This window comes from Lactuca serriola, chromosome 9 (assembly GCF_051521515.1).
Source record: "Lactuca serriola cultivar US96UC23 chromosome 9, Lser_US96UC23_V15, whole genome shotgun sequence".
NCBI lineage: Eukaryota > Viridiplantae > Streptophyta > Magnoliopsida > Asterales > Asteraceae > Lactuca > Lactuca serriola.
Genome location: NC_136416.1, coordinates 178,932,621 through 178,952,128, shown reverse-complemented (window position 1 = coordinate 178,952,128; position 19,508 = coordinate 178,932,621). Strand labels below are relative to the sequence as shown.

General features: G+C 34.2%; 4 protein-coding genes across 4 annotated transcripts; 2 read left to right on the top strand and 2 right to left on the bottom strand.

Moving 5' to 3' along the window:
- Positions 1–4,131: 4,131 nt before the first annotated feature.
- Positions 4,132–5,757, top strand: LZF1 (light-regulated zinc finger protein 1). Its single transcript, XM_079020372.1, has 3 exons — positions 4,132–4,436; positions 4,759–5,181; positions 5,250–5,757. Exons 1-3 carry the CDS (start codon positions 4,254–4,256, stop codon positions 5,550–5,552), a joined length of 909 nt encoding a protein of 302 aa, XP_078876498.1. The 5' UTR covers positions 4,132–4,253; the 3' UTR covers positions 5,553–5,757.
- Positions 5,758–6,230: 473 nt separating this feature from the next.
- Positions 6,231–9,305, bottom strand: LOC145073665 (integral membrane protein (Protein of unknown function DUF92, transmembrane)). Its single transcript, XM_079020185.1, has 5 exons — positions 8,662–9,305; positions 7,605–7,858; positions 7,236–7,359; positions 6,656–6,760; positions 6,231–6,542 (listed from the first exon to the last, which is right to left on the bottom strand). The coding sequence occupies exons 1-5, from the start codon at positions 9,106–9,108 to the stop codon at positions 6,447–6,449; spliced, it is 1,026 nt and encodes a 341-aa protein (XP_078876311.1). The 5' UTR covers positions 9,109–9,305; the 3' UTR covers positions 6,231–6,446.
- Positions 9,306–15,292: 5,987 nt separating this feature from the next.
- On the top strand, positions 15,293–16,880 carry EMB1473 (Ribosomal protein L13 family protein). The gene is made up of 4 exons (XM_079018942.1): positions 15,293–15,630; positions 16,109–16,294; positions 16,368–16,538; positions 16,682–16,880. Exons 1-4 carry the CDS (start codon positions 15,391–15,393, stop codon positions 16,796–16,798), a joined length of 714 nt encoding a protein of 237 aa, XP_078875068.1. The 5' UTR covers positions 15,293–15,390; the 3' UTR covers positions 16,799–16,880.
- On the bottom strand, positions 16,782–18,825 carry TBL42 (TRICHOME BIREFRINGENCE-LIKE 42). The gene is made up of 5 exons (XM_079018941.1): positions 18,488–18,825; positions 18,032–18,203; positions 17,730–17,905; positions 17,464–17,622; positions 16,782–17,155 (listed from the first exon to the last, which is right to left on the bottom strand). Exons 1-5 carry the CDS (start codon positions 18,775–18,777, stop codon positions 16,864–16,866), a joined length of 1,089 nt encoding a protein of 362 aa, XP_078875067.1. The 5' UTR covers positions 18,778–18,825; the 3' UTR covers positions 16,782–16,863.
- Positions 18,826–19,508: the final 683 nt, after the last annotated feature.

Sequence of the window (19,508 nt, the reverse complement as noted above, 5' to 3'; positions counted from 1 at the left end):
TCTGAAAGAACAAGCCCTTAAACGACCTAACTGTAACATCCGGATTCCCAGGTATAATATTTTATTCCTTATTTTTTTTGGAAGTTGTGAGGAGACTCGGCGAGTTGGGGTTGAAACTCGCCGAGTATGGTCGCGGATTCGTATCCGGGTTCACAATCGGACTCGGCAAGTCCACACTGTTTAATGAAACCCTAATTTCCTGGGTTTGGGACCTATTTAAAGGCCCTTAGGGCCGTCATTTGCGGCTACCAAACCCCAGAGAGAAACCCTAAGAGATCTAGAGCGTTTGTGAGGAAGGAGAGGTCATTCTTGATCCTTTTGTTGGGGTATTTGCAAGAAGGAAGTGACCAAGGCAAGAGGAGGCTGAAGGAGGTGCAATTTTGGTGACTTCTGAGTTTATAGAGATCATATTGAGGTATTTGTTCGGACCTTCTTCAATTTTGGTGTTGATTCTTAGAGTTGGGGTTTTCTAGCCCCTTTAGAGGATGGATATGTGGAGCAATTGGTCCCTTCTCGAGTCTATGCCTTGGATCTGGACTCAAAGAGGTCCAGAGACCTTAACCCTTGGAGGTTTATGAGTTATTTTGGGAGCCATGAGCTTGGGATGTCATTTTTGGGGCTAAATCACCAAGTTAGACCATTTAGATGTTATATGAGTGTCAAGGTCTGAACTTTACGTGATTATCATGCTTGGGAAGGCTAGATCTATGAATTTAAGGAACAGATCTGACCTCAGGAGGCCTATGGAGTTTGTGCATGGCATGAACTCGCCGAGTCCGAAGAGCAGACTCGGCGAGTAGAATGAGGGTTTCTCGTAAATCACTCAGTAAGTAGACTTACCGAGTTGGGGAAATAACTCGGTGAGTCAGGGAGAGTTAGGGGACTGGAGTTCAAGGCGGAACTCGCCGATTTGTTCTTGAGACTCGGCGAGTTGAGTCGGGGTGGCCCCGCGATTCATGCCAGGTGTAACTCGTCGAGTAAGGGGAAGGACTCGACGTGCCGAGAGAGGGACTAAGAGAGTCAGTGGACACGTGTAGACTCACCGAGTCGCCCAAGTGCACTCGACTAGTCGGGTCAAAGTTTGACCGTTGACTTTTGTTGACTTTTAGGGTTTGGTCAACAGTGAGGCCTTTAAGCCAAGTGAGGGGTAAAATGGTCTTTTACCCTTCTGAGGGTGTTAAGAAAGGTTTGAGTATAGTTATATTTATGAGATTATTTACTTTATGTGATTAGGCGGAGGCTACATCACATTTCTACCGAGTCAGAGACTTACCGAGACACCTGAGGTGAGTCTTCTCATTATACGTTACCTAGAGTGGTATTATATGCTGACCAGAGGGTCTTATGTGTTACGTATGAGATTATGTGCTATGTGATATATGTATGTTGTATGATGTTATAGACCGGACCGGAGGGTCCAACGAGCTATGACCGGACCAGAGGGTCCAACGAGCTACGGGACTGGAGGGTCCCGCTAAGACACATCGACCGGAGGGTCGTATTATAGCCTCGAGTGGCGTATGTGTTGTATGCGGTATTTTGGGGAACTCACTAAGCATTTATGCTTATAGTTGTTGTGTTATATGTTTCAGGTACTAGCGAGGACCGTACGAAGGCGCCGGCGTGACTCGTACACACTAGAGAGAGAGCTTGATTTTATGATCTTGGGATATGTTATGTTTCAAAAACTAATATTGGAAATATTTGAGAATGTTTTTATATGAACTTGGTTGATGAAAAATGAAAAATTTGTTTTGAAATTTACATTGTTACACTAACTCATCCATTAACCCAAAAAGCGACCAAATGCACAACAAACTAGCTATGAAGAGATCTAAACATATACAAGACAATATGCAAACTTGATACCTCAGAAAGCTTCCCCATAAGATGATGATTCTGGATCCAAAGCCTTTTACCCAAGCAAAGCAACTTCAAGATCTCCTCTTCCTTCACAAAGCAACTTCGATTTTAGGGTTTTAGTGGCAATGGAGACTGGGAAGGAGGTCATCCATAAGGACTTAAGGCCTTTATATAGGGTGCAACACCCTAAAAAATAAGGTTTTCTCCACCAGCCGCCAACACGTCGTGTTATTGCACAAACATGTCGTGTTGGTTTTGATGAAAGTCGCATTTTTTCTTATCTAGACACGCCGTGTTGGTGCCTCCAACACGCCATGTCGAATCCTCAGAAAGGTGATTATACCCAAAGTTGCTCCTCAAATTTCCGGGTGTTACAAGGATTGTGGATCAGAGACCAAAGAACGAAGCTCTTGAAGGTAACTTGGCCACAACAATGGCATGTTGTTATGATTGTCTATGCGAATGGTGCACTTTCCATTTTTCTTTCATAATTAATATACACGACCTTGTGGAACATTGATATGCACACACATGTTGTATAAATTCTAGTAGATTTCTTATTCTGTGTTTTGTTCTTGGGATTTTGATTACTTATGTTTTATTTTTTTACCCCAATTGTGTAGAACATAAAAATTGCACTTACTCTTTATTTTTATATGAACACTAAGTGTTCGATAAAATTTATCAGTGAAAACTTCCTCCGGTTTTGAGCTCCTATGCTTGTTTACACTTCTAAATCAAATGTATATATGTTTTTTTATTGAATTTGTAAAAGAATATATATTATTTATGTGATTGTTAAAACTTTGAAGTCAATCTTTTCATAGCACAATATGTGATTTGTAATGAATGTACATTTTATTTTTCTTTGCTTTGTATATGACAAATCCAAGAAGGTAAGAGCAATGCTAGATGCAATTAACACCTAAAATTCTTAAAATAGACCATTCTGAGTTTCATGGCACACTTTTTGTTTTCTTGAAATAAGAATGAAAAATAAAAGAAGATGTAATTTACCGAATTTTAGTCACTGATTGGAACTTTTGACAAAATCACCATGATATGTTTTGTTTATAGAGGTTTAACTTTTAACAACTTTGTAATTATATCCTTATATTAATCATTCTTTGTGGACATTCACTTGGTGGAGCATTAAGTTTGGATTGTCCTACATCGTGATGGACTTTTTTGCTTGGCCTTTCTTTCGTCAAATATTAAAATTCACTTTTCTTTTTCTTTCCAGGTTGCTGGTTTATCTATCCTTGCTATCTTAAGGGTGATTGTAGCTGTTTCTTCATCAAAAGTGCATGAAAAAGTTCATGTGAAGTGTATCACATTTTCCCAGTTTCCTGTTGCTTTGAGAGAATAAATCTTATTGTCTTAGTGTCTTATGGTTTCATAAAAAGTAACATATGAAAGAAAACAAAGTTGATAACAATAAGAAAAATAATAATTTCCAGTTGATTATAAACATCACTAATAGATGTTTGTTACAGATTGTATATTAAATGATATTGGGTTTAAAAAAATACAATTTAATTATTTTTGAAAAAAATAAGATGGAATGCTAGGAGTGTTACCACTCCCTACCAAATACTAAAAAATAATTGTTAAGAGAGAAAAATGACGGGACACTAAACAAATTGTTGTGGCAATATGCTAGAAGTGTTATCATTCTCTCTATCGATTAAAGAGCAAGTCTAAAATAAATACAACATGAAATGAAAGGTAGACAGTGAAAGATGAACAAGAAGCCACGATTCCAAGGCTAATTCATACTTCGGCAATTATGACTGATGTTATACATATAACCTCTCTATTAAAAAACAAACATTCGGTAGAAAAGAAAAAATCCAAAAATATTTGAATTTTTCTTGAACAACTAAAATTACATTATCTTTCATAAAATCCACAAGTATTTATATTTTTCCTGAATAACTAAAATTACATTATCTTCATAAAATCCACAAGTATTTATATTTTTCCTGAATAACTAAAATCACATTATCTTTCAAAAAAAATCCAAAAAAATTTATATTTTTTTCTTGAATAGCTAAAAATACATTATCTTTCATAAAAAGCGGTCGCCTCATTATTCACACACACTATACAGTGTACACTGCGTGTTCGTACGCCGCAACAAATATCATTATTTTTATATTCCATTTTATTATTATTTGAAAAATTAATTAATTAATTAAATACACACTTTAATGATTCATTGAATACAAACAGTACATGTTCTCTTAAAAAAAAACCCCACTTTCTATATCACCTCCTTTCCTTTTTGGCCCATTTACTTCTTAAACCCTAAGATACTTCTCCTAGATCTCAGACTTTCATATAGAGGATAAGATCCGTGAATTGTCACAAGATTTGATTCTCGAACGATGAAAATTCAGTGCAACGTCTGTGAGGCGGCGGAGGCGACGGTGCTGTGTTGCGCCGATGAGGCGGCGTTGTGCTGGGCTTGCGATGAGAAAGTACATGCTGCTAACAAACTCGCTAGTAAGCATCAGAGAGTTCATCTTTCTACTTCCACTTCTCAAATGCCAAAGTGTGATATTTGTCAGGTATGTTTGATTACTTCCCTGTGTTTTTCGTTTTTGCTTAATGATTTCGATTTCGATTTTGATTTGATCGAGTTAGGTACAACACATGCTATTGTATCGTATGGGCCACAACATGTTTAGAATCCAGTTGTTGATAGGAATTTCTTCTGGAAATTAGGAAGATAGATCGATCATTTTGGCTTATCGATTGAACTGTAATTCAGTTTATTCACTTCTAATCATTCTAGGAATTTTCTACCTGTTACATACATGTTCAGGAAATAACTTACTAACGATGATTCGTCTATGAACTTGGAAACAATCAATGAATTCAATTATACAGGAAGCAGTTGGATACTTCTTTTGTCTTGAAGACAGAGCTTTGCTATGCAGAAAATGTGATATTGCTATACATAAAGTCAACACTTTAGTTTCATCCCATCAAAGGTTTCTACTTACAGGAGTGAAAGTAGGTGTCGAAGGTCCTGAAATTGGTGCATCATCATCTACAGGAAAGTCATCATACTCTAATGGCGACAAGGCTCCAGAAGCAGAAAAATCACAATCAATGATAAGGAAAACTGTTGATCCAATTATGCCTCCTGTTGAATCTGCAAGAGTTGATGATTTTGTACCTAATAATAAGATGTCTTTTACTGGAGGAGGAGTGACTACTGAGAATATTCAACAATGGCAGTTTGATGACTTTCTTGCATTGACTGATTTCAATCAGAATTTCAACTATTTGGACAATAGCTCAAATAAGGTAAAAATGAATTACTTATTATGCAAGAAATAACGTTTTTTTTTTTACATTTAGCTTTATTTGAATAGGCTGATAGTGGGAAGCTGAGTGAGTCAGACGGGTCCCCGATTCTACGAGCCATGGAGGTCGAGCCAGATGGCGAAGACGGGTTGGGGCGGGTCCCGGATGCGTCATGGGCGGTCCCACAAATCTCTTCACCGCCTACTGCTTCAGGTCTTAGCTGGCAAAAAGCGCGTCCACGTCAGCATCAGCAGCGCCAGATGGACTCTGCGGCTGCTTTTGTTCCGGATGTTTGCTACGTGCCTATGCCAAGTTTTTATGGTTGTCAACAAACTGATTCTGGTACCTTAAAAAGGAGACGACAGTTTTAATGTTTTTTTTTTTTTCCTAGAAGTTTGTGGGTTTAGTAGTGTGTGTAGTGTTACAAATGTATTGAATTGATTGAGAAGTTGTTGTTGTGGATGTAAAAGTTATAATATAACTTGGTGGTGTAATGAAATCGATGTAAAGGATGAATAATTTAGGGATATGATGTTATATAGTACATAAAATAGTAACCAAGTTTCAAATTTGTTATGTTCTATTTGTGTATTTTTAATATTAGCTACAATATGTTTCCAAATGTCTGGAAATATAGTTTTATTCTTTTCAAATTAACCCTATATTGTATAAAAATTGACATTTAAGTCGTCTAGTCCAACAAGGTCAAATGTAACTTTTCTGAATTTCACATTTTTAGTCCTTCAACCTAAATTTTCACAAATGACATCTACCAATGTTTCGAGCTTAGGGATTTCAAATTAAACCTCTAAATATTTTAATAATAGTGTGTTTTACTAATTTCCTTATTTTACCATCTTAATGATTAAGAGGATTAACCAACTAGTCGATTAATGAGCTTGTAATTTATAAAGTAATAGAAGATTGGTTTACAATTAATCTTCACCATATTTTCACATGATATTATATACATGCGTGAAATAAGCAACTTTATCCCCAACACTTATATAAATGACTAGTTAATATCCAAATACTAAAGTAAAAGCAAATTTGAAACTTTAGAAAATTCGTAAATGAAAGTTTCTCATTCTGAAACAAATTTGAAACTAGGTTTACTATTTGAAACTAGGTTACACTATACAAAGTACAACGCACCCAAATGTATTACTAACTCATTCTAAACAAAAAAGAATTTTAGCGTATAAAACTATCATTAAAATTAGCCATTTATACAACAAACTTAGAAAGAATTTAAACTAGGTTGTTTATGGAAGCCAATTTTGGAGTACAAATTGGTTGATCAAGATGGCTAGTATGCTTCCCAGCGATATATTGATCACATTTACCACATCATTGTTAAGCTACAAAAAACATGGGCACAATTAGACTTGTAGAAATTTAAAAAAAAAAAAAAAATGTTCCAAATGCATGGAAAAAATAAAAAATAAATAAATAAACACGTTTTTTTGCTTACCCATTCGTATCCTTTTTTATCTTGGAGCACAGCCCCTATCACACTTTCACCAACATTTGCAATTTGTGATGCCAACACACATACGACTGCTTCCGCAACCTTAATCTTGTATCACAAAATATAAAACATACCTAATAATTAGAATATTTAATCCCATCAATTAAGGGCTTAAGGCCTCGTCAGTACAAATAATAATAATTTGTACTGCGTTTGACATGCATTGAAATGTAAACATGACTAAATGATGTCATTGAGACAAAAAGTACAATTTTGTCCTACTCAAAAAAGTGGAATAAAGAAGAAAAAAGGACAAGGACTCATTTTTTGCGCAAAAAACATGATTGCCCTCCTTGTCAAGCCTAAAAAGCTTTTCCATGTGTCAGACACACGTACTAAGATATTGTCTGCTTGGACTTCCAAGGGGGGCTACCCATCGTGGTACTGTTCTAGCCCAAATACACTTAACTGCAAAGTTCTTATGGGATCTATTGACCTCACAACTTTAAAACGCGTTTTGGAAGGAGAGGTAACCACACCCTTATAAGAAATGTAAGACGTGAAAAGATAGAACATTGTGTACCTCTCCCATAACGCAGCCGACAAATGCAAGAACAATCGAAGCTAAAACCCCGGCAACAGTTCCCTCAACACTAACCGCCCCTTCGGTTCCCCTCGGGACGACCTTCAACGTTGTTACTAGATATCTACAAAAACAAATAAATAAATTCAAGTCTATATGTAATGTTATATCTGTAAAAAGGTTATTCTTCCAGCAATCCCTGAGCTCCCATGTGAGATGTAAATCAGGTACACAGTGGGCCCATTTGGTAGTGGGCAAAAAAGTCAGTGCAATTCATATTGGAACTGAAACTCCCACACTGTGACTGTGACTGCTACTGAGATTCAAACCCTTACTAGACGGTTATATCTAGATTCTAGAATTACTTACGTTGTTTGGCCATATGCTTTCCCGATCTCACTAGACACGGTGTCACTCAACTTTGTACAAAAACTAGCAACAAATCCGAGTTCCCAAACCCTAGAAAACACTTTGCCACCAACTCCATAAATTGAAAGCAATGCACAAACACAACCCGCAGCACTTGAACCAATCACACTCCCGGGTCCTCTTCTTCCTTTTCTCTTCTCCGCAATACCTTGAGCTTCCTTTTGAGCTATTTTTACTTTTGTTACTGCTGTACCCTTCGATTTTAAAGATTATAAAACACATGATTTGTTGTTATTTACATCCTTTGAGCACTTATTGATATGGTTATTTTGACTATAAATAGTTGACACACATAAATAGTTTGACTTTTTGTGGTCAAAGATACTGATTTTAAAGATCAAGATACTTGAATTCTACCTTCTTTTTCTAGATAGATTTTGATACCCACTTCAAAGCTTAGGTCAAGAACCATTATAGAAAAATGTTTTCTTTCTTTTGTGCCAAAATGCATGAGAAATCAGAAATCTTAAGTGCTGTGATTGACATTAAGTGGACCATACATCCAAACACCCCTAATTGGGCCATCTTGTTTCACAAATTGAACACATTAGAAAGGATGAAACAAACAGAAAGTACAAAAGAAAATTTACAAGATTCTAAATCTGGCTCATTGGAAATTGAGAATTAGGGAGAAATTTTGACTTTTTTTGTAGTCAAACAAACTATTTTTAAAGCTCAAGATGGTATGAAGTTTGCCTTCTTTTTGTAAAATATAATTTTACACCTACTTCAAATCTTATGACAACAAGTATTATAGAAAAACTTTAGCTTTCATTGGGTGGCAAATTGCATAAGAATTCAAAATCTTGAAGTGCTATGTTTGTGCTTAATTGGGGATTTGGGAAGATCAGATCTCCAGAGGTAAAATGAAAAAAAAAAAACCATCGAGTGTATTTGATCGAGAAGAGAACATCAGAACATCATTGCCCACTATCAATTGATATAAAGCTGGGGCACTTTGATCGAGTTGAACAAATTAAGTTTGAGTTTTACTTACAATAACGAAGTAAGTGGCGACGAGAAGAAATCCCGATGGTCCAAACCCACGCCAAGTAAGAGTACCCAGCAAGAAGGCGGCGGCGATGCCGGAGAGAGATAATCCCGATACCAGAAGCGGCGATCCCACGAGAAAAATCACAAAATTACTGAAAATAGCAGATTGCCATGTGGGTGGTGATGATTGAGCCAATTGAATAGCACGTTGAATGAGCCCTAGATCGGGAACACTAGAACTGCCGCTCGATTGGACTCTCGTGGAAGAAATGGAGTCCATTGCTGAAGGTTTGACGAGATTTGAGGTGAAGGTGGAAATCAGGGGTTTGTTGGAAGGACTGAAGAGTTTTTGAAATGATGAGAGATTGTTAGACGGGCGACGGCGGAGGGTTAGTGAAGGGGGTAGTGGTGGGAGGATCGTGTGAATGGTTGACAATGGAATTGTCGCCATTTTTTATGGGGTCGGTTTCCGTCGATGTTAAGCAACGGCGGTGACGATTTGACGATTGCCGAGTCTAGAAAGAAAGCCTACCATGGAATATGGATGAAAATTCATTTCTACCCTTCAAATTTTGACAGAATAATAAAAGGGTTAATCAATAAAATTTGGTCATAGGACAATGTAACTAATTTTTAATGAGTTATTGACTTATTGGGTAAAATAATAGTATTATGGGAGTTATTCTTGTATCATCCAATCAAAATTTTATCGTGTTTTAAGAAGAAAATGGATAACTATTCATATAAACAAGGCAAAATACAAACAAAAATAAAATATAACAATTTATCTATCAATATTTAAAAAATATATATTCATATGTAAAAAAAAAATTATATTTTTAGTTACTTTTCAGATTTATTTAAATATTCATTTTTTTCATAGAAGTTAATGGTTGTTTTGTGACATGTCATTATCTTGTTCGTTGTTAGATTCACATAAAAAAAAACGACATCGTTTATTTTTGCTTGAGTAATGGTTGTTGAGTAATAGTTTATTTCTTATATTTTACCTTAAACAATAGATGACGCCGCTTATTTTTGTTTTCTACATTCACCTAAAAACGAAAAAATCAATGTCGTGTCATAAAACAATCGATAATTTCTTTTTTTTAAACTGGATATTTGGGTTAATGTGAAAATAACTAAAAATGTAAAAGTTTATCTACATATAAACAAAATGCAAGGGCTTTTGCTAAATGTTGAAAGATAAAGGATTATGTTTTTCTGAATTTTGTCATATAAATAATAAACTTTGTTTTACATATTTAATAATAAAGTTTTTATTTTATATGTGATTATCATTGAACTTTAAAAAAGAAAATACTATTATTATATATCGTAGGTTTTTATTGATTTGATATCTTATCTTTTTTTAACTACAAGAATATATATATATATATATATATATATATATATATATATATAGAGAGAGAGAGAGAGAGAGAGAGAGAGTGTGAGTTAGGTTCATATATAAACCATAAATATTGTGTGAATGTGTAACCAATTTTAGTCCAATCAATTTATATAAGGTAATTTCAAAATTGTAATAAATGAAAATAATATCCAAATTTAACAATTCTATAATTAAGGAATATTAAAAATATAAGACCTGTAACTAAGGAACATTTCCAGAGATCACGATTATATTGTTTCACATGGCCTTCATCATCTCTACAACATACCCTACAACACCATCGCCTCTACCCCCAATCACCATCTCCAACATCACAAGCTTCAACATCGTCATCAAATTTTCCGATCACATCCTGTTTAATCCAATCAACTTGTGAATTCATAGTCCAACAATTAGATCTTGATTAGAGACCTCAAAAACTGAATCATCCGATATGATTTGTGTGATAACTGTAAAAGCTTTGACAAGTTCAGAGATTGTTTTATTTAAACCAGATATCAAATATTTAATCAGGTAACCTTTTTTTTTCAATCGTCTTTGATTTCACCAAGAAAGTAAAAAACATTCAATTTTGTCCTTGCGATATTGAGGTTTATATTTAAACTTTATCATTTGGATTTCAATTTTAGTGTGTTAGCTGGTATGGTGAGATTAAGGATTATCTAGCATGGTTTTGAAATTAGTTCATGCGATTAGATTTATGAATTATATTATTTTTTCAAATTCGTTATTTGGAACCTTATTTCGTTTTCTTTTTCTTATCCTCCACTCAATAGAAACAATTTGGAAAGAAAGGAATTAGACTACGAAGTACTACTTGACAGTATGGAGTAATTTAGTTCTTAGGAGAAAAGAAGATAATCAAAATATATCAAACAATTGATTATTTTAATATTTATAAACTTCCAAGTCACAACATATATGTGCTTTTATTCTTTTTCTTTTGTAAAATACGCATATAAAAATGTATAAACCGTTTTTATAAGGTTGTTTTTACTTAATTTATGAAGTTACATTGCAGAACAAGAAACATGCATAAACATAGATTTTATTTTTCTTAAGCACAGTAGAAGTTTTAAAGTTGTGCAGAAGTTTAAAAGCTAAGGGGGAATGTAAACACAAAAGACATATTAAACAAGCCGGAGACACTTGCAGAAAATTTGATTTCGGCCTAACATCACCAAAGGGCTTTGAAGGTGGTTCATAGTGGTTCTATGAGTCCAAAGATTTGCTGAATAATAGAGATTGTGTTATTTCAAAATGCTCATTTTTTCTGAATTCATATAAAAAAAATTATTTACCGCATATTCTTCAAGAATTTGTTATAATTTGTAATATCTAATTGGGTGTAAAAAGAATATATTATATTCTTTAAGAATTATCGTTGTTACGACTTTGTTGAAGCATATGAGTATTGTGTAAAAATACTACGTATTGCATATATTATATGAGAATGATAATATTCTTAAAGAATACATTGTTCTTTTTGAGTTTTGGTGTAACGTTTGACATGATTTTTAAAAGAATTTTTGACGTCAATAAGAATGATTATTATTTTAATGCATATTATAATTCCTGATAATATATGTAGGTGGATTCTTTAAGAATGGTAATTCTAAAAAATTCTCTTGAATAAAATCACATTCTATAGGAATAAAAATAGAATGTGTTCATCGTAATATGACATGAATTGTGTTTAAAAGATGTAATTATCCATGTTTAATTTTATAAAAAAGATAACAAATATTTAATAAAAATATCATCAAATTATGAGATAAATAAGGGATCTTCCTTTTTTAAATATAGGTTAATAGACAAAACTACTCCTACAATTAATTTTGTGTAATTATATTGTAAACGATTTCTCATGTTAAGACCATGTACCCTCAAATCATAACATTTCATTCACTTAATCCAATGGATAAAAAATGGTCACGCATTCACACAATATTTGTACTTCACATTTAATTCTAACCCTATATATATATATATATATATATATATATATATATATATACACACACACACACACGGCTAGGAAGAACATAGTAAAAATGAAGAGAAACAAACTCAAAATTTATTTGTTTAGGTGTAAACAATGTTCTAAAAAGTTCGTCATGGCGCATCATGACTCCAAGACTTGTACCTACTGTCAAGCTTTACCAAAATACCGTCTTAACTCATATATGTATATAAAATGAATAATAGTTGAAAATACATATAAAAATATTAATTATTACAAAATTCCCGCATTGAGTCACGTCTTACAAACGACGTCGCTCGCTAAGGCTTAGAAAAACTTGAGGTTTGATATTGCCGCTAAGTCACGTCTTACGTTATTTAGAACTTTGGGTGTAAATGAAAGAACCTTTATATTTAATTTTTTATTTGGACTAATATGTGTATTATGCAAATGAGCATTGACCTTTTAGGCTATGTTTTTGTTGATTTAACCATGCTTCCATGTGCTACCTTTTGGTATAAAATATTAGAAAGAGTGAAATTTATTTGTTTAGGTGTAAACGACGCGCCTAACAAACCCACGACTCTCTCTCTCTCTCTCTCTCTCTCTCTCTCTCTCTCTCTCTCTCTCTCTCTCTCTCTCTCTCTCTCTCTCTCTCTCTCTCTCTCTCTCTCTCTCTCTCTCTCTCAATATTCTTAGATTTGTTTCTATTTTGTCAACTAATTTGATAATTTGTTTTTGACAGGAATTATTATTTCTAATTCTATATAGTTCTACAAGTTCTAAATACTATTTCTTAAATATAAAGTTCTAATGTTCAATTAAGTTAATTGAAATTTATTTTTCGATTATGTCAATCATTTTTTTTTCATTTCTTAAGTTTTTAGGTGTTTCAAGTTAGAGTTAGTTTTGAGAAATAATGAAGATGTTGAGAAGGCAAAGGCAATTCGGGAGAGACACCATGAACATTATATGTGTAGATTCTTTTTGAATGTTAGTTTAATTTCAAACTTTTTTCATGGGTATATAATTATTTATAGTTCATTTTGGTTTGTGGTTTCTTGATTTATGTTGCATGTTCAACAGATCACTTGCTAAAAATGTTGAACTTTTAATAATTTGAAGGGTATAAAGAGGTGAATCAATTAATGGTTTTTGAATGTGGTATGATTTCAAGATTTTTTTGATAGGTGTTGTTCTTTAATCTATTTATGGACTATAAGTCGCAATTCAATCTTGATATCCAAAATTGGCTGTATGATTTTGTTTTTGTTTTACTAATAAAGGCAACATGAAATGGTGTTTATGGTTAGGTTGCTCAAGTTCAGAAGTCTGATTTGGCCCCAATTGCATAGGTACAAAAGCTTGTAAGCTTGTGTGGTTAAGATACTAAAACTTCATCTAATGTGATGAGACATGTTTTCGAAAAAGGAGTGTAGTAAAGCATCAAATACATGTTTGAAATATTGGAATACGATCCTATATGCTTCGGTTCAATTATATATATACATTATTATAATTCAATTGTTAAACCTTACTATACTTTAGTTTAAGTTATGTAATTAGAATTTTTGGTATTTTTAAGTAGGCCTGTCAAAAAAACCCGAAACCCGTTCTACCCATCCGACCTGTTCCGAATTCGGGTAAAATGGGTCGGGTAGAACGGGTAACGGGTATGAACATTCGGGTAATAGGTTAACCCGATAATAATATAGGTCGGGTTTTAGGTATGAATATTTATTTTCGGGTATACCCGAATACCCAAATTCATTTTTTAAATAATATCAAATATAAAATGTAGTCACCTACGCACACTTCAAATAAAACCAAACCATTCGTTTCCTTCTTATGAACGGCGACTCGACAGTCGACGCAAACTTGCAAAGGGAATACGACGCTAAAGCTGAAGTCCTGAACCGTCATCACAATTCTCAGTTTCTCACTATCGCACGGAATGGTATTAAAAAAGTACATAACATATTATAATGATTTGTATTGTTATTTTATATGTACTTGTTAATTGTATGGAGTATTTTTCTACCGGATTCTTTATTAAACCAACCAACATGTAAAAATTCAAAAAAAAAAACAAATAAATAAGTTATCAATAAGGGTCATTTAAGAAAGTTTCGGGTATACCCGATAATTACCCGACCCGACCTCAAACCCGAACACCCGAAACCCGAAAAGCCAAATTACAATATAGGTCGGGTATTATTTTCTTAAGGAAATACCCGTTCTACTCGAAACCCGAAAATTTTACCCGTTTGACACCCTTATTTTTAAAGGCCTCATATTTACTTTTGTTCAGGACCTTAAATCGGGCTTAAATTTAGAAAATATATAAGATGTGGATTTAGGAAAGAAATACAACTTTGTTTTTTAGACCATTTTTAGACTTTCATAAACTGTTTGTGAAATTCTCATGATATTAGGGAAATTATTTCAACTTTTTTTTAATGAGACTTATAAATTTGGTTTTTATGAGATTACTTGATTTGGCATAGCAATATGGACATGTAATTTGTAAATGTGAGGTTTTGAGAATCATTTTGTTATTGTTCACAAAGTTAAAATGATAATTTTTTTAAATAAACACATCCATTCGAGTTGACAATCTTACCAAACAACGTTGAAGCAAAATGGACCATTGACAAAAAGAGGTGGTCTATTGAAAAAGTGGTGAGGACAAGAAAAAGAGCACCAAAAATAAAGTGACTTTTAATTAGGGATGGAAATTGAGTTGTGTTCGGGATGTCGGGTCCGAAAACATAACAAGAACACAACCCGTATACTTAAACATGTCATATGGTTCAACACTAACTCGTATTTGTCAAACATAGAGACAACCCATTCAATTATACGAGTACGCATGTTCGTGAGTCATAATCGTGTTCACAAGTCATAAATGGGTTTCCAGGTCATAATCGGGTTCGCTAGACACCGTCATGTAAGAGCATGTATACATCACCTTCATTTATTTTTAACATATTTCATATTATTTTTAAAGTTATTTGTCTTTATTTTTAATTAATAAAGCTTATATTCATAAAAAAATTAGAATATCTTATATCAAACAATAATCAATTCTTAGTGGAGCCATGGAGTGTGGAAAATATTAGGCTTTAAGTTTAAGACATTGTAACCCCTTTTTACCAATTTTCAATCTCCAATCTCAGGGGAGTTTGTGTGTATCATAAAATAAACTAGGGGTGGAAATGAAAATATCTACAACTGTCCGATAAAAGCATTTCTAGGAACTGAGCTTCCTGCACTAAACCTTATCCTACTCCTACTTCCCTGAAGAAGGAAGATTGAAGACGGTGGTGACAGAGGTCGGAGAAAACTAACAGCAAATGGCGATGGCGTATGCAACCTCATCGTCTGTGATGTTCGGAGCCTCACAGAACAACAGGTCTCCAGTTCTCTTCGGGTTTTCAACAATGGCAGCATCAGCCTCCTCCCCAAAGCACATCATCGGAGCTCGAACCAGTCGGAACTTTCAGATTCGCTGCGAAGAACAGAAAGTTCAACAACGAACACTTGCACCTGTTGAGCAGCGTTGGATGTTCACCGATTCCGATTTCAAAGGACCGGTACTCCTTTTAATCTCCCTTTTCTCGTCGTTTTCCGGCGAATTCTCTGTTGTCGAGCGAAATTAGAGCGAATGTTAGTGCATTGCTTGACTACATGTTTGAGTATTTGCTCTTAATTTCGTAAACATTTGTTTAGCACAATTGTGCAGACATTACTCCGTAATTGTGCCCTACGGCGATCTTCGATGCCTAATTTAGGTTAATTGTTCGAAAAATGAAAACGAAGACTCGCTTTCAAAAATTACAGATCGATTTATCAAATTAATACTCAATCATGTAACTACTCTATCAGTTGACTTGTTATCAATGGAAGAATGTTGCATAGCCTTACACTTTTACAGTTCCTAGTTATACATCAAAAAGTAGAATGTGTTTGAGCTTCATAGAATCTGGATTCAAACTTCTGTATATTGGATGATGAAGTCTGATTGAAATCTGTATATAGAATCTGTAACATTCTTCTATCGTTTGTGGACAGGATGTATGGAACAAAACATGGTACCCTAAAGCTGAAGACCATGTGAACACAGAAAAGACATGGTATGTTGTTGATGCAACTGATAAAATTCTTGGAAGAATGGCATCAGCTATAGCAGTTCACATACGTGGGAAGAATCTTCCAACCTATACTCCTAGTGTAGACATGGGAGCATTTGTAATTGTGGTATACATTCCTCTACTTCATCTTTTATAACAATCTATTGTAATCAACTATGAGCATAATTTGTAAATATTAGGTGAATGCTGAGAAAGTTGCTGTTTCGGGTAAAAAGAGGCTACAGAAACTTTACAGGAGGCATTCAGGAAGACCAGGTGGAATGACAGTGGAAACTTTTGATCAACTTCAACAAAGGATTCCTGAAAGGATTATTGAGCATGCTGTTCGTGGGATGCTTCCTAAAGGAAGGGTAAGTTCACAAACTTTTTGTTTGATTTGAGTAGTTTTTTGGTATGTAGTAATCAAACAGGAAAACAATATTTTCCAAAATCACCCTTCCAATTTTCATATTTTGCTTTCCTTTTTCTTAAATTTGTTATACTTATTTTGTAGCTTGGACGAGATTTGTTTACTCATCTTAAGGTGTACGAAGGACCCGATCATCCGCATCAAGCACAAAAGCCCATAGATTTGCCGATAAGAGACAAAAGGATACAAAAACAAACCTAGATTCCATGTCTTTTTTTTTTGCAAATTAAATGTTGAACTTACCTTCTAATTAAATGCAAAAAAGATTATTTTTTGAGCAAAATATTGTACAAAATTTGATTCCAAGTATCGGGAACCCCTGCTAGGCACCAATGGCTACAATCCCGACCTTCATCACCGTATATGGACGGATGACCATCTTTTCTTAGTTGAGTAAGAAGCGTTATATCCAATAAATAAGCCGGATTTTTCATTTTGACCAAAACGCCCTTCACAACGTGTTGCCCCGGGTATCTTTTCCCGGGAAAATGAAGTCCATGAATAGGTAGGGTTTGCCCTTCACAACTCCGGACGTTTGGCTCATTCCAATCTTTGCCCCTATTCACATAAAAGTCGATTAATAATTCGAACAAAAGCAACAAAACAAGTTACAACCAAAACCCTAAAAATGCAGTACGTTGACTTGGACTGTGACTGATCTGACAATATTATAAAAATGTGGACAAACCGATGTTAATGGGACAATGTCTTTACTTTTTAATCTTTAGTTCGAGAAAAGACGTGAATGTCTATATTTTTGTCATCAAAAATAGCTCTAGGAAGTTTGTTTTGTCATGTCCAGTCCAATCCAATTTTGTCTTGTGTAACAAATACAGTCTGATTAAATCAAATTATTTTTAGCTTACTCATCGTGAATGGCAGAGATCCCTTGAAAAAAGACTCGGGTCTTGTTAGGATTAATGTTCGAGTCAACCCATTTCGCCCATGTGGTCAAAGCGATCTTGTAAGCTTCCATTCGTCCCATGTTTTTGTATATCTCTTCCCCGACTTGGTAGTAATCCCATCTACACCCAAAAAATCAAATCATATGATTCAAATAAGTTGATACTTTTCCATTTTTACTTAAACAAAGAAAGAACGATTTAACAGAGAAAGAATATGAATGACACACGTTTGAAGGGATCCGCTGTGTGTCCACCAATGATAGCTATTGAAGATCAAAACATCTACTCCCTCCCATTTCCCTCCTCTACTTATCGAGTCCAATTTTAGAACTCGGCTCTCTTTCTCCACCACAAGGTCTACAAGAAACCCGTTTTTCAAGTACATAACCGAAACTCCATATTCCTTCAACAAACACAAAATAAAACTTCAAATTTGCAAAACAATGAAGGTTGAAATTTTTAATTTTAATACAATTAAAAAGACAACGCGACTCAAGTAATAAACACAATATTTATATCATTAACTTACTGGGAATGAAAGATTTGAGAGTGGTCCTTCACGCGTGAAAGTATGCTTAGTGGAAGGAACCGAGTGGAAAAGCATGCATGCGAGTGATTGCCACTGGTTTGAACTCAGTGAGTCGCCCACAAACATGATTTTCTTGCCTCTATTTCTCCTCAAAAACCTTTTGCCACTGAAACTGTACATTTCCATTTGTAAAATACTAAAAGTTATTTGCAATTTTTCCTAGGGAAAACTATAATGAAATCCAGAGTAAAAATTAGCAGCTATGATTGGAATCCATTTGTTTGAAACGTTGATAGAATGAACTGAAAGTCTGAAACAAGGATAAATTGATCCAGCAACAGATTATTCATTTATTTCAGCAATTCAGCATTCGAAATTTCTAGAAAACAATTTGTTCTTGAGCTCATAAACTAAAACCACAAACAGATCCCCTACATTATTGAAAAAGCTACTAACCTCGCAAGAGCACAACGATGAGGTTGCCATCTGAACTTGAGGTACATCGTGTCGTCTCTTCCGTTCTTCTGACAGTTCAATCCGGAGTCTACGAAGGGGCATTCAGATCCGTTATAAATCGGGTACGATGGATCCATAATCCAGCTTCCTTTGAACAAATTGCACTCGTTTGATTGTCTACTTCTACTTCTTCTTCGAGTTCCTTCTCCATTGTCGTGAGCTTGAGAGATCAGAAGCGTTAGTAGAAAGAAAATGGCAGCGAAGGCGGTACGCAGAGTGGTTTTGAACATGGTGAACACGGAGAGCGAGAAAGGGGAGAGACAGCAAAAAAGACTGGTGGTTGGGTACTGTGATTGGCTGATTGCCTATATATAAAGTTTAAATAAATTTTTATTTAAAATATAGCTATTTTTTCCAAGGTTATTTTTAACGCAAAAAAAATAATAATAATAATAATAATTTTCGTTTCGTAGGCGATTATCCAATTTTTTCCAAAGAAGCTTCATAATCATAACTTTGAAGTCCGTTTCAGTTGAATTTTTTTTATTGTGTTTGCTATAACAATATCTACCATAGATATAGCATACTTTTAATTTGGATTTCGTTGTTTCATTGTGTTTTTTTAACGATGTCTATCCATAGATATAACACATTTTTAATTTGGATTTTGGAAAGTCATATTAATTTAACTAGTAAGGACTAAGGTATTCGGTGAAAAAAACATTCAACTTTGATCATCAATAAATTGTGCATACAAACTCTGTTTGAGTTGATTTTTTTTTCATTGTGTTCTATGTAACAATGATATCCATGGAAATATCACATTTGGTATTTGGATATCAAGAGGTCGTCTTTCTTTAACTCCAACTTATGATGATTTGTGACATGGCCAGTTTTGAAGGGGGACAAAGTGAATATCTATACATGACCTTTATATATATATATATATATATATATATATATATATATATATATATATATATATATATATTACAACCTAGACCCAAAGTGATAGTCCAGA